This window comes from Lethenteron reissneri, chromosome 31 (genome assembly GCF_015708825.2).
Source record: "Lethenteron reissneri isolate LAM-NWPU_2019-01 chromosome 31, ASM1570882v1, whole genome shotgun sequence".
Classification (NCBI taxonomy): Eukaryota; Metazoa; Chordata; class Hyperoartia; order Petromyzontiformes; family Petromyzontidae; genus Lethenteron; species Lethenteron reissneri.
This window is the reverse complement of record NC_083809.1, coordinates 621,506-636,955: the sequence shown is the minus strand read 5'-3', so window position 1 is coordinate 636,955 and position 15,450 is coordinate 621,506. Positions and strand designations below refer to the sequence as shown.

Sequence of the window (15,450 nt, the reverse complement as noted above, 5' to 3'; positions counted from 1 at the left end):
AGTCTTCATGTACCCGTGAAACCATAGGTCATTTGGCAAAGTCCAATTCAAGCCAATAATCAATATCAACGGCCTATCGCCACTTGTATCGCTTCTACTGGTACTACTCACGAGGGGACTTGCATTAAACTCCTCAGTTGCCACCTTCTTCACGGACCACCACTCACATCCACCATTTCAATCAGCACGGCTTTCCGTCACCACATCCGTGATCACCACCAGCACCACATCCACCACCAATCCTCCCACTTTCCACCACCAGGGTCTGACTCAACAGCAGAACTATCAACAACCATCATGACCACCACCAACTTCCTCTACCAGAACCAGTATTACCTCAATAACCACCACACGCCCCAGAACGAGCTCCATAAACTTTCTGCACCACTTTAAAACAACGTCGCAACTTCGTGCCGCCGTCATTGCTCTTCCAAGGGGCGGCAGCGCCGATCGCAGGGCGGCTGCCGCGTCCCACGGGACGCCCGTGGGGGTGTTCGGGGCAAGTGAGCGAGTGAGGAGAGACACCGCCACTGCGGTGACCAAGGCCCCCCACCCCTCCCCACGAGCGAGACACGAGAGGAGAGCACAGACGCGAAGAAAGGAGGCCAAGACGCGCCTTTCCCGCCATGAGCGTCAACCCCTTCCCGTCCCGCCTCCGCATAGCTCCGCACCTCGGACGAGTTGAAGGGCGGCACACGCAGCTCGCCGCGTGCCTCTTTCCCGTCGGCCTCGTTGCTTGCTCGCCTGGGCCGGGATCTGTGTTGGGTTCGGCCGGGCTGGGCTGGGTCGGGTTGCACAGCCGCTCCCTGCTCACCGCCTCCTCCTTATGGGCGACACGAGGCGTGGGCACGCGGTGGGCGTGGCCAGAGGGGCGTGGTCAGAGGGGCGTGGCCTGAGGGGAGGATCTCAAGTCTCCGATTGGACCGCGCGGTGTCCCCACGTCATCGCGCTGCCACGTGACGCGAGGACGCACCGAGCGTCGTCACGTGATAGCGCCCTAATGCGCTGCCGCGCGCCAATGGCATGGGCGGGGTCTCGTGACGTCACCGCGTCGCCCTTCACGCGACGCGACGTCAACATCCGTTCTTCGTGCACGACGACACGCGCCACGTCATCACGTGGTCCTGCGCCTCGGTCTGACGTCAGGACGTTCGCGATGACATCCAATACCAATAGCCGCCATTCACCACTAAGTGACGGTGACGTCTCCACGGCGCCTGTGCCAGGCTAGGTGCACTGTGAGGCTATCACGTGAAGTGTCGAAGGCTCGCTGACAGGAGGTCTCGGGACAGACTCTGCAGGTGCCATGGGTTGGCCGACTGAGATGGCCGCTGGATGCACCACCGGCAGCTTGTGCCTCCTCCCACTTGCACAAAGACGTCGCGAACGACGTCAGCGCGCGTGGTCACTCGCGGTTTGCGCGTCACGTCGCCGCGTTACGTCATCACGTCACGCGGCACGTCGCCGCGTTACGTCATCACGTCACGCGGCACGTCACCGCGTCACGTCGGCACGTCACGCGTCACGTCATCACGTCACGCGTCACGGCGCTCGTGACCGTTGGGAGTTTGTGAAGGAAATTCGCAAGGAGGTGGGGGGGCGGCGGCGCGAGTCTCACGCGTGAAAGCCGTCGCACATCGCCCCAAAGCGTTACAACTTTAAATTGTCCAACCGATTGTTGCGAAGGTCAAACAAACGTCTCTAGTTACACGATGATACTCAAACGTGTCGTGATTCCCCTCAGATAAAGGCGTAAAACGTGACAATTATTGGATTTTTACAATAAGTAATTCCCACACAAAATGGTCATGAGTAATTAACATTGATGAAACTGAATATTCCTATTAACTGCAAGGAAGGAACTCGATTATGATTAGGTGGCACTCGCTCGTAAATGAGTTAGTGTTTTAAGCAAATTCACTTGGCCTTGATTAGATTAACTTTAACAACAATGCCAATTACAACCAATCGATGTGCCCATTAATGCTCATTCAGTGGCCACGTGCACCCATTGCTGCAAACGATCTTGCTGCAGCGACAACAACAACAAAGATGTTTACATTCAGTCGTACACACCGAGCGTTGCACAATATGCTGCTTGACAATCGATTACAGCTGTAATCGTGCAGCTTGTTGCTAGCCACTCGTCGTCGTGGGCCTCTGCTCGGCAACCTCGATGCAAACAAAAACGTAAAACAAAGTCCTTCATTGCAGGTGTCTGCCATGCGCAGGCCCAGGTCATAAAGCACAAGGCACGTTTATTAACGCCGTCTGCCATAGCAGGTGTTGGTGGTTTATATTTATTTGTGAAATAACTCAAATCCTCGGAACAGGCCACAAGATGTACCCCCAGCGATTCACACGGACCTGCAATTGTTAAATAGTTGGAAGCGAAATTAATAGATTTCGCACCATGAGGTCATCATGCCAAGGGCTTTCAGAATTCCTAAAACACCCGCGGTCCTTCACGTAATTCATGCAGTTTCGATGTGGACACCAGCGTGTTATCAACGATCTTGGGCCATTCCTCTTGTGGGTAAATGTATAATAGTGGATACAGCACAGGACCTAAACAGGTTCTTGTAAGGACATTATTCATTCAGTCTAAACAAACTCAATTAAAATATTAGATTTTTAAAAATAAATTACAGTTTTGTTTGTTTATCTACGACCATAATTACTTCACCTAAAACTCAACACGTTTTTATTCTTTAAAATTGTATGGACACTGCGCCTTGATAATTGTTAAGAATCCATTGGTGATGCATCATATTTTGTGTTCAACATGACACAGTCACATCTAAGCCTCATATTATAACATTACCTTGTTTAAAAAAAAAGCTTACGGAAGTCCTTTTGTGTGGATGCAAGTGTGAAATTACAGAACGCGACACACACAAAGACAAGTTAGCACTATAGACTAATTCACAGAAAACCCTACACTGCTAAAGCTTAGGAGGCAACTTCATTAAGTTTTTAAAAAGAAGCTGTTGAACACCAAACGATGTCTTTAAGAACAACCACCATTCAAGAAATTTTCAGTAATTAAAACTGCGGTCAGTGTGATATTATAATACGTAGTGTCAGCAGCTTCTGAATATTAAGTAGCACGTTGGAAAAATTGCATTATATCGGCAGCATTTGCAGAAGTATCTGAATACCTCCACAGACCCAAATTCCACGAGAAACCAGCACCTCTGCAGAAAATCACGTGTGACACAATAAGGGCGTTCTCAGGATGTATTACTTCAGTGATCAAGTAGTGTCCACCTGTTCCATCTCAGCTGGCCATGGGCTTGTACCTCCCCAACACTCCTCAGTGTGTCTCAAGGTCTCATTCTCCTGATTTCCCATTTATAGCACCCCGTCCACCACCACCACCCCCACAAGCATTCCACGAGTAATCCCACGTGTTGTAGGAGGCACGTTGGTAGTAGCACTCTGGGGCATATAATGGCTCTTACCGCCAGCGATTTGATGAATTGCCGCTATTCAGCTCACAGTTCGATTCACGGTTCGATTCAAGCATCACACGTTTTGTCATAATGTGGTGAACGCAGATGAATTCTGAACAGATTACATATCACATATATAAACAAAACATTGATTCTTAGCAGACGTTACGCATTTATTGGGAGCTTAAGAATCAATATTAATATTTTTACACATCATCATCCCCATCATCTGAATTGATCTTTCCTCTCCTGGATGAAGGCCTCCCCAAGCCATCTCCATCTCTCAGTCTTGAGATGCAACAATCCATTTGTTACGGCAAACAAACTGATTGTATCACTTCATCTCTGGTAGACACTAAAAACGGTTTAGACATAAACATCTTGCAATAAAGTGCAAGACAGTAAGCTATAGATTGACTTTTTTGTGATAAAATCAAAATGTTTTCCCCTTTCTGGAAATAAAACAAGTGTTAAGATGTTCAAACATCAAATAGAAACCTTTTGCAAGGAATCAAGTCTGCATTAACCACACATACTTGTGGTGAACATGCAAACAAGCATGCTTTGATATATAATATTTGGGCATTGTCTTTGAAACTGATTGGCCTACACCAGAGACAGTCTTCTTTATGGCCTCGTCTCACCAGTGTTAGACCAGAGAACGCCAAAGGCGAACAGCACAAGGACAATGCACTATCAGAGCATCTATAGCTTGAGATGAGCAGCTATTACCGGGAAAGGGTAAACCCTATTCTTATCTTTCCATGCTTTGATACTGGCAAAAAGGTCCTAGATTTCCTTTTTATTTGTGAATAAACAATGGCGAATTCACCAGTCAACAAAACTCGCGATATCCAGGGGTAATAGATTACACAGTGTGCACTTTGTTTGAACACCTTTGCAGTTTGCCCACTTCCAGGATAAATAACGCATGGCCCACAGGAGTAGAAGAAGTCACTGGTGACTTTCGCTCGCAAAATGGTAAATGGAAATCCTCATTGCAGATGGGGCATCCGTGTTTCCAAATGCTCTCATATTCCAGTACTAATTAAGAGTGAGGCTGTTAAAGATGGCTCAGAGACTCGGTACATTTTTTCAAAATGTATTTAAAAATCCAGTACATCACTGTAATTGTTGTCTGTATTTCACGACACTCGTTAACACACAGCATCATTTTACAATGCACAAAACATGTCCACGACAAGATGTCCATAATGCTCATCAGCACGTCATGACTACACAGGTTTCGTAGGGGGTTGACATTTTAAACATTTTCATTGACGCAATAGGTTGAGCTGTTCCAGCCTTTCTGTTAACACCAGCAGAGCAATTCTGAAAACAAAACAAACACAATACATTGTTTTTGTTTACTGACGCCACTCTCAAGGTTTTCCTATGAGTCAATGAGTGGGGAAGGAGAGAATGTGTGTTTAATTATGTTCTATGGGAAACGTGTTGAATGGGAGGCGGGTGTCACTCGACTTGCACTGAGCAAGTGGCCCTCGGGGAGTAGAGGCAGGAAAGGTGGCCTTCAGTCCAGCAAACGGACACACAATACGCGTGCAGTGTAAGTCAATAGGTTTGTGCATTTCGTCAAGATCGTTATGACCACAGAGGACTGCATGAGCCTTGGAAATAGTTCAATCGATCATAGATGGTAATGTTTGATTGATATTGTTCGTTTTTGTACCGACGATTATAAATACTCTATTTAGGTTGCTGCTTTAGTGAACATATACGATACAACTGTTAAAGTACAATTATTAAAATAATGGTTTGTTTATATCACTACAAGAAAACGATAAAGTGTATGTAGTTCTCTTGAACTCATTTGTGCACAAATTAACAAAATGCCACAATCTCACACCTCTGATTAGCACGGTCGGCTACGTACGGTGTGAAAGAAGTTCAACATTGATACAAGTGAGGTGCTAATCGATGAAGTGCACGTGTCAATGTCTGTTCCCTTCGGAAGGTCATTGTCATAAGCTGGGCACCAGTGATGGTGCCAATTCTAATACTGGTACCAGGCCGCACCTTCGGTTAGCACAGTTACTTATGGTGCGAAAGAACTTCAACCATGCATACATACATACAGACCAAACAGGCAGGTACGGGAAGAAAGAGGGAGCGAGCCGAGTGGATCGTGACTCTCTCCTACGCTTCTCCTCCCTGCTGGTGCCATGCCAGCCATGTGGAATGTCACATTTGTTGCAGATTTGTGAAAAGCAAAGGATGGAAAATGTACCTTGAGTCTCAGCCAGCCAAGATGTGTTTGATGAAAGCTGGAAGTCATAAAACAATGAGACACACAATACATTTAAAGTAAATATCCTCCAAGGAATATTATACACACAAGAATGAGCCAGGAGCCCTCATTATAAAAAAATCGAAGTGGGTTATTCAGTCAGATGAGCACTGAGGCGGTTTCCAACTCCCATTTACAGCCCTGAACCAGTGGTAAAAATTCCACATTGCTATGACAGCGGACCAAATTTGTTTCTCCATAAGGGGGTACTAATTTTATCGACCCAGAAGGTTGATGCGCTGACCTGGGGTTTGAATGAAACCTGCAAATTGTGCCAACCACTGTACAATGAAGATGGTCCCGATTGGCTACTTGAACACAAATGTTCATCGCCATCGATAAATATCTCACTCATTGGCATCGTCCGTGAGAAAATGAAGCCACAGACGCCTTGTGTAAACCACTCTTATCGAAATTAATGTGGCACACCCAGCTAAACATTTTCAAGGGGGCTTATTGTTTTTTTCTATCAAGAGTATCAATTTATTACATATACAGTACTGTGAAACGAGTTTTCATTATGATATGTAATGTCTGAAATTAAATGGGCAGTACATCAATAATCATTGTTTATTGCCAATTTTACATTTAGTAAAAATTACTCTAAATTATCCATGACATGAAATGACCCCTCCAGCACCCCTGGGTGAATCCCTGGTCCCAGTAGAGTGGCGTTGGCCGAGTCTAACGCCACGCGGAGACACCCGGTGTCTGTCGCAGTGGTGGAAATTCCACATTGCAATGATACCTTCATAGTTGATGCAGCCACTCGAGTCCTCTTGACCGCTCATCAGCTGCTCCACCTCATCCTCCGTGAGCCGCTCGCCTGCACATAAACACGAAGACAAAAATCGCCCACATAGGCTGTCAACATACTGTTGGAGCAAGTGCCGTCTGAGAGCTACGATGAAGGCCGGCGCGGCACATGAGGGAATGGGTGGCCAACACCACACCCAGCCATCTTTGTCTTCGCAGTGCTGATGTTTACACACTGCGCCGGGTACTCGTTGAAAAGGCTGACTCTACCTAGAGGAGGCCCAGGATCGGTCAAGACATTCGTTACCGGTGTTGGCCATGAGTGTGAATCGAGCTCGGGTCACCGGTTTCGTAGCGCAGTGCGCAAGTCACTGCGCCACTGCTCGCTACACTACACACTCGTGCGCACGCAGATATACATGTGCACGCACGCACACAGTTTCAGATTAACCCATAGCAAAGTTGTTAATGAACGTTGCACACTTTACTAGTCAGCTACTCTCGATTATCTGTGGAAACAAGAGGGAAAAAACAACAACACAAATAATTAGGCGATAAACACATGAGGGTGAAGGCGTACAATGTGTCGTCTCTTTTTCTTGTCTCTTAAGGTAATTGGATTATTTGCCTACGTGTTCGTGGCCATGTGGCCACGGAGTCGCTACGCTCCGACATTCGATCACGAAGTGACCAAGTTACTGCATTGAAATTTGACAGCACAAGAGGCGGTGGCCGGGAGACTCAGAGGTCATGGAGCTGCGCTGGAACAACCGACAACCTGGGTTCTGAAGAGGAGTGAACCGATGGTTTCAGCCCAGTCACTAAAACGACTGCACACAAAAACATCATCACATCAAATGTTTGGTTCTGCGCTTAATTAGGCTAAATTTCATCTCTGAGATTTCAACAAAATTTTGGGTTCGACTGCCATGCGGCGAACATTGATTTCAGTGGCACGGAGGGTGGGAAAGTGCTGCGCCCTATTGTATGAACGAGATGTCATTTGTAGGGGTCTCGATGATATCCACTTCCACAGGCCATTCCCTCTGTGTTCTTCATCTCACGATATGACACCAATTGCACAATCGGTATAAAATTGGCGACAAAAATAAACGTAGAAAGAAGAACAATCGTGACCACGGGAGGTCGCCCGTACTGCAATATGTTGCCGTCTTTTCTTGGATCTTCTGTTTCCACAGTGACAAAGTCACTATAAGATGTTTTATTGTTCATGTTTTTTGTTTGTTGCGGTTGCACTCGATTCAAGAGCCGAATTGCTCACAGGGCTATACCAAATAAATGAAACTGGAAAAAAACGCTCCGTTTGAGCCGCGTGAACTGTGCCGCTACTCTCCGCCGGGGAGGAGGAGGCGACGAGTGCCCCGGCGCGAGGGCTCACCGAGCGTGGCGAGCACGTGGCGCAGCTCAGCCCCCATCACCCTGCCGTTGCCCTCCTTGTCGAACACCCTCAGGCCCTCCACGAAGTCCTCGTACGAGCCCTGGTCCTTGATCTTGCAGATGGCCTGCATCATGGGCAGGAACGTGTCAAAGTCCATCGTCTTCACCAGCATCTCTGCGGAGGACAGGGGCGAGGCGAGTGATATCAGTCTAAAAAAAAAGAGCCCCACTGCTGTTCGTATATATTCCATACGTGGCATTTCCCACTGCGAAATACCCTCGTGTTTTTACCCCACCTACAACCAGAGTGAAAGCCCACGTGAGTCGGTAGCGAACCTTCAGGCTTGGGGTTGCCCAGCACCTTCATCACGTCGCAGTTGGTGGGGTTCTGCCCCAGGGCGCGCATGATATCCCCGCACTGCGAGTAGGTGATCTTCATGTCTCCCGTGCGGTCGAAGAGCGAGAACGCCTCGCGGAACTCTGTGCGCACACACACACACAAAGATCCCCCGTGTAGCCTTAACAGACTGTTGGGGCTAGTGCTGTTAGCGATCACCTATGAAGGCCGGCACGACACACGATGGTGAGTGGCCAATACCACGCCTGGCCGCCTTTGTCTCTTTAGTGGCGATGTTCGCACACCGCACCAGGTACTCATTTGAGGCTGAGTCGACCTAGGAGAGGCTCAGGACCGGTTCAGATGATCGTCACGGGTGTTGGCCGTGAGCGTGAATCGTGGTGCGGTCACCAAAGCTGCCGATGAATGGCGAGCCAACACATCCAAAAAGCAAGACCATGACACGAGGACGTTGGGTGAAGATGCAGACGGAGATAATTTAGTGGCGTTATGGGGAAGGAACTGCGGTGCACTGGGGTAATTGGTATGTTGACGTACGGTATATGTAAATATATAAAAAATCATATTTACTGATGTCACCGTTTGGCTGACCTGGTAACATTTAGCTAATAGTGTTTGACTAAATGTGCGGCTGCTTTCGTCGACGAGGCTTAGAGAACGGTGACATTAAATCCACAGATTTGAACACCATTCCTCAGGTTGTCGTCGACTCTGGAATAAAATAAATACATACAATGTCCACTAAATTAACACAGCCACAAGCACTCAGGATTACAGACTACAGGCACACGTGTTCTGTTGGTGAGCACCTATTAAGGACGGTACAGCACACGAGGTAGGTGGTGGTGGTGGTGCAGCTCATCTCCCCCTGGCCGCTGGTTCTCTCCGCAGTGATGATGATGAATGCGAGCAGCATTCGGTTCAACGCTGGCTTAAAGCCGAGTCCTGGCCCGCACTATCGCACTCACCATCGTCTTCGCCCTTGGCATAGTCTAAGGGCTAAGATCGCAGCGTTAAATCGAGCCTAAGCCCAAACTCATACCATAGCATTGGCTTTAGCCGTTACCACATTCTGAGCCCTCACCCCGTGCCGAATCACATCCCTAGGCAAAGCATCATCGTGGGTCTCGTCAGGACTTGAGCAGTCGCCGGAACTCGAATAAGAGCACCCTTGGCCCCCTTACCCATAGCTTGAGCTCGAATCGCAAATCTCGCCCTCACCTCCACCCCACGGCGCCGTGCTGGATTCTCGTGCTAAGACGACAGAGCGCTCGCTACCTACCTACCTCCCACCCGTGGGCTCTTCCCACACTTCTCGCCTCCCCCACGATCGCAGCGCCGCCTGGCGGCAGCGGGGATGACGAGCAGGATAAACTAAACTCTCAACGCAGTTGGGCTTCGGAGTCTCGGAGCCCAACCAACTGCGAGTGGTCGGCTTCACGAGGCCAGGAGAGACCGCACTCACACGAGGGGATTTCACTCGCAGTTCCGCACAGATGGATTACAATAATGGTGTTCTGGCAGTGGGGTGCGAATGGAAACCGACCTTCGATTTGATCCTGCGTGAATTCAATCTGGGAAAGAAAGTAAAAGAAACACGTCAGGTTAGATCACGGATAACGAATACGCCTTTATTCTTAGGTTTTTTCTTCAGCCGGAGCTGTCCAGGGCTGTGCCGTGGAAACGATCACCTCTAACTTCAAGGGTGACGGCGTTCACAATACCCGTGGCGACATTGCGACCAAAAAGAGATCTCTGACCCGATTTTATTTTCTGAATGTTTAAAAACGATGTGGATTAAATAATAAAATTAAGGAACCCCGTTGGCGATATTTTCACAGCCTTTAAGTCAGTCCACTGCTGGATGAAGGCCACCTCACGCTTTGCCGGTCATGGGGATTATTTGCCCATATTTCACCATGCGAGTTCGTGCGGGTTTGTGAAGGATTGGATGTGCACACATGTTGAAGGCAAGATGAATGTTTTTATACGTTCACATAAAATTCGCACCTCCGATTAGCACAGTTTGGCTACGTACGGTGCGAAAGAAGTTCAACATACATACACACTTTTTTTTATCACTGAAAGACAGAAATGGGGGCACGTGGATTAGAGAACGCATCCAGGCTAATGACGAAATTTCAACGTTTAAGATAAAGTGAGCGGGGCTTGTGCAGGACACGCCATGGCCAGAAGGGACCACGGGCGATGGTCACGAATAGTGGCGGAAAGGCAGCCAAGGGATGAATCGCATCCGTGGGCACGCCCGTCCTGGAGACGGAGCGGTGAGACCAACTCGTGCTACAGGTGCTGGGCTGGATTGTTGCATCGCACGGGAGAGATGGCAACGGCTTGGGATCGATCAATCCCGGTCGTGCCATGCATCAATCCAACCCAGCACCTGCAACACGAGTTGGATGGATAGTGGCTGATCGCGATGACGATTGATCTCACGAATTCAGAGGTCAGCACAGCGTGACCCGCAGGAGGCCCGAGCGGACAGCGGCACGGGGACGACTCGTGGAGTCGGGCGAGTTTGGAACTCGATGGTTTTCCCAACGAGGGCAGCACCACTTAATCGATTAACATCGATCGCATCGCGTGTGTAACATCCGATGTTATTGTAAACTCGTACGTAGGATATATGGACGTGGGGCTACGTGGTGGGAAACAAAAATGCTCCTCGCATTCACCGACCCGCACGGACCAGCGTGGTGAAGTATGGTCAATAAACCCCCAGGAACCGATTAGCACGGTTGGCTACATGCGAAAAAAATGCAGCATCCACCATGGGGGGCCCTCACCCAGTCGTGGACTGAGAATTGCTGTGTATGTACACAATGTGTGCTGTGTATGTACACAGTGTGTGTTGTGTATGTACACAATGTGTGTTGTGTATGTACACAATGTGTGTTGTGTGCAACGGGTTTACGTGATCCCACCAGCCGCTGGCGGTCTATAATTTCAATTTAGTGTTGAAACGTAGAAATCAATGTAATAGAATCGCGAGCCTATAATCGATTATTCAACAATCGATATTTGTCTCGATTTTACTGTCTAGTTTATATGGCTTCTCGGCCGTTCTGTTTCGTTTGTAACACTGTCGGGTTCGATCGAGCAGCGACGTGACGACATCGGTGTCCAATTCGCATTTAATTTACATCAACAACAAATAACCAATCGGCAGCCATGAATCGCTAGATGCACCATGAGCGTGAACACGATCACATCTAGAATCCACGTGTATCACTCGTACCTGTCACCTGACCTTGATAATACTCCACTTTGTTGAGCTATCATTTGTCGCTCCTCAAAAATAAGTTAATACCTCAGTGGGCTTCACCTGGTAAGATAAAAAAAAGTTTTTTAAAATATATTTTGAAGTGATGTGCTTACCTTTCCTATACTTTGCACTCATACCGTGTGTTGTACTGTTTGTTGTAACGTTCTGACCCGCCCCAACTGGATATCTATCGAAAAGAGCTTCATAGCTCATTGGATTCCTCCAGTATAAATACATGTTCTGATTCTGTGGGTACTCCCATCTCTTCCGAGGCGTTTGGTCAGCATGGAAGAGCAGGCCAAACACCCTGCATTAGAGGGGCTTCTCCAGAGCTCCCCCTGAGTGGAGGCGCTTCCACCAGCATTGGCGCGAGCGGGCAGTTGCAGGGCTGCGCCTCTATGGTGGTGACGCGGCCCAGCGGTAGCGCCTTCGCCGCTTGCTGCAGAGGTTCGATTCCAGCGGCCACCCTGGTTAATGATAATTAGGGCGCAATAACCACGGTGATAGGCGCTCTGTCTTCTTCACAGTGGGCGGTAATGATCACCTGACGTAATTCGCAAGAGTGGGCCACAATTGTGTTTCGGCGTCAGGATCCTTGTCAGATTATACAGAAATTACACCGCAAATTACAGTACAGCACTCAATTGGGATTCTACACTCAGCAGCGGCAATCATCGCCCTATACTGGTAGACTAATGCCTCAGTTGACTCGTGCAAATTAAACTATCCTGGTCTCTAGAGTTTTCGCCAACAAAATAAACTTAACAAGATATTTTACGGTTGAAAACGTTGCCACCTCTGGTGGTGCGACCTTGCACTCCTCGACGACATCGTTACATTACCCAAATCACTCTGCGCGGGCGGAGTGGTGGCGCGGTGGTTGGCGCACTGCACCGTGAGCCGTGACCGCACAAGATCTCGATTCCCAGGAGATTCCCAGCCACGGCTAACGTCCGTGGCTCGTAATGTCTGCACCGACCCTGGGCCACTCCCCCGCGTCAACCCGCACTGACCAGCGTGCTGAAGCGCGCTCATATCAACCCGCACAGCCCACGCGGCGCGGGGAATGCCCTCACCCAGGAGTGGATTAACACTGGGGCTGTAATTACTTCAATGTTAGAACAATCGAAACGTGGCACTCCCTTCGGTTGAGAATATCATGCAAATATCAAGACATTCAAGCTGGCAACGTGAATACCTGCCAATACACACTTGATATGACTGTAACATTCTCGCTAGCTTGCAGGTCGTAACTGTTGTCTTGTTTTCCTCTGTAAACAGAATGCGTCCCCTTGGTCGTTAGCAGCGGCTTCTCAGTAGAACCAATCCGTTACTGCAGCTGTCGCTTAACACGTGCGCGCTAATCACCAACTTATTGCGCAACGATAGTGACTGTGGTGGCGACAAGCGTGTGACGTCGACAAATGTCCATCCACCATGATCACCACAGACACCACCACCACCACAACTTCTACCGCCATCAACATTATTACCACCATCATCATAATATCTATGACGGCCATCACCACCACTGCTACCACTAATAACGAAGACAAAGATGCCCCGTATAGCCTTAGCAGACTGTTGGGGCAAGTGCTGTTAGCGAGCACCTATGAAGGCCGGCACGGTACACGAGGGGGTGGGTGGCCAGCACCACGCCCGGCCGCCTTTGTCTCCCCAGTAGCGATGTTTGCACACCGCACCAGATACTAATTTTCAGCTGAGTCGACCTAGGGGAGACCCAAACCCAGTTCAGATAATCGTCACTGGTGTTGGCAGGGAGCGGGAATCGAAAACTCGGGTCGCCAGGTTCGTAGCGCAGTGCGCTAACCGCTACACTAACGCTCCCCACTATGAACACCACTATCACCATAAACCACGATCACCACCGCTACCACTGTCACCAACCATGACTCCTGCCACCAGTGCCACCACCAATGCCATCGTCGTGAGCGCGCGTACCACGATGGTCGAGAGATCGAACGCAGGTTTGGGCGGCTCCGGTGGCGGCGGAGGGGCAGCAGCAGCAGCCGGCTTCGCCTCCTCCTTCTTCGGGGGCTCCACCTTCTTCGCCGGCGCCTTCGGGGCCATGGTGGCGTGGAGGGTGAGAGGTGTCGCCTGGTCTATGGACGGGTCTATGGACGGCTGCGCTGCTCCTTCTGTTGGGCGGCTATGCGAAGTCTCGTCGCATTTATAGAGGCGCGCAGTGGTGAGTGGGTGGGTGGGTGAGTAGGTGGGTGAGTGGGTGGGTGTGATGTGTGGGGGGTGGGTGAGTGGGTGGGTGAGTGGGTGGGTGTGATGTGGGTGGTGGTGATTGAAGGAATGGTGGTGAATGCAGGGTGGGGGGGGGCTGTAAGTAGGGGTATGTCACGTAACGTGCCCCCGCCACTTCACCAGAGGCCAGAGGTTCACGGCTATAGATGGAGATGGAGAGGGGCTGGGCCTCTGATTGTTGCGCGTGGTTTCCGTGAGCTGCCACAAAGACAAAGATCCCTGTTATAGTCCCAACAGACTTTTGGGGCAAGTGTTGTTAGCGAGCACATATGAACATGCATACGGCACATTAGGGGGTGGGTGGCCAGCACCACGCCCGACCGCCTTTGCCTCCCTTGTGGCGTTGTTTAAACACCGCACTCATTTGAGGCTGAGTCGACGTAGGGGAGGTCAAGGGCTGATTCTAATAATCGTCCCTGGTGTCGGCCGTGAGCGGGAATCGAACTCGGGTCGCCGGGTTCGTAGCCACACACCACACACACACTACCACACACACACTACATAGACCATACACAATACCACACACACTACATAGACCACGCACACTACCACACACACCACACACACTACATAGACCACACACACTACCACACACACTACATAGACCACACACAATACCACACACACACTACATAGACCACGCACACTACCACACACACCACACACACTACATAGACCACACACACTACCACACACACTACATAGACCACGCACACTACCACACACTACCACACACACTACATAGACCACACACACTACCACACACACTACATAGACCACACACACTACATAGACCACACACACTACCACACACACTACATAGACCACACACAATACCACACACACTACATAGACCACACACACACTACATAGACCACACACACTACATAGACCACACACAATACCACACACACTACATAGACCACACACACTACCACACACACTACCACACACACTACATAGACCACACACACTACATAGACCACACACACTACATAGACCACACACTACCACACTACATAGACCACACACACTACCACACACACTACATAGACCACACACACTACCACACACACTACATAGACCACACACACTACCACACACACCAAATAGACCACACACACTACATAGACCACACACACTACATAGACCACACACTACCACACACAATACCACACACACACACACTACCACACACAATACCAAACACACACACTACATAGACCACACACACTACATAGACCACACACACTACCACACACACTACATAGACCACACACACTACCACACACACTACATAGACTACACACACTACATAGACCACACACACCATAGACCACACACACTACATAGGTAACGTTCAAAGATCCATACCGACGGGGCCATAAACCCACTTGCTGTACTACCGTCTACTGGCCCACCTCGCATCTTCCAGTTTTGTTTTGGGAAGTTAACAAATCTGCGCGTGATCCACCAACCATTGCCTCCAAAGCCTTGGGTCATTCCAGTCTACCCAGCCACCCGGAAAATATTCAGTGAGAAATGAAGAGCTGTCAGCAGCCATGTAGCCTGACCTTGTTTAAATGTGGGCACACACACACAGGGGGGGGGGGGGGGG

At 49.4% G+C, this 15,450-nt stretch overlaps 2 protein-coding genes across 6 annotated transcripts in view; both read right to left on the bottom strand.

Moving 5' to 3' along the window:
- LOC133349623 (mucin-2-like) overlaps window positions 1-859 on the bottom strand; it is a 38,081-nt gene extending 37,222 nt beyond the window's left edge. For all 5 annotated transcript variants that reach the window (XM_061563201.1, XM_061563202.1, XM_061563204.1 and 2 more), the window contains exon 1: window positions 672-859. The gene's annotated coding sequence lies outside the window, so the exon portion shown is untranslated. The remainder of the gene's footprint in view (window positions 1-671) is intronic.
- Window positions 860-4,543: 3,684 nt separating this feature from the next.
- On the bottom strand, window positions 4,544-13,733 carry LOC133349622 (myosin light polypeptide 6-like). Its single transcript, XM_061563200.1, has 7 exons — window positions 13,521-13,733; window positions 9,822-9,849; window positions 8,254-8,397; window positions 7,919-8,092; window positions 6,512-6,589; window positions 5,704-5,740; window positions 4,544-4,787 (listed from the first exon to the last, which is right to left on the bottom strand). Exons 1-6 carry the CDS (start codon window positions 13,647-13,649, stop codon window positions 5,712-5,714), a joined length of 582 nt encoding a protein of 193 aa, XP_061419184.1. The 5' UTR covers window positions 13,650-13,733; the 3' UTR covers window positions 4,544-4,787; window positions 5,704-5,711.
- Between the last annotated feature and the right edge of the window lie 1,717 nt (window positions 13,734-15,450).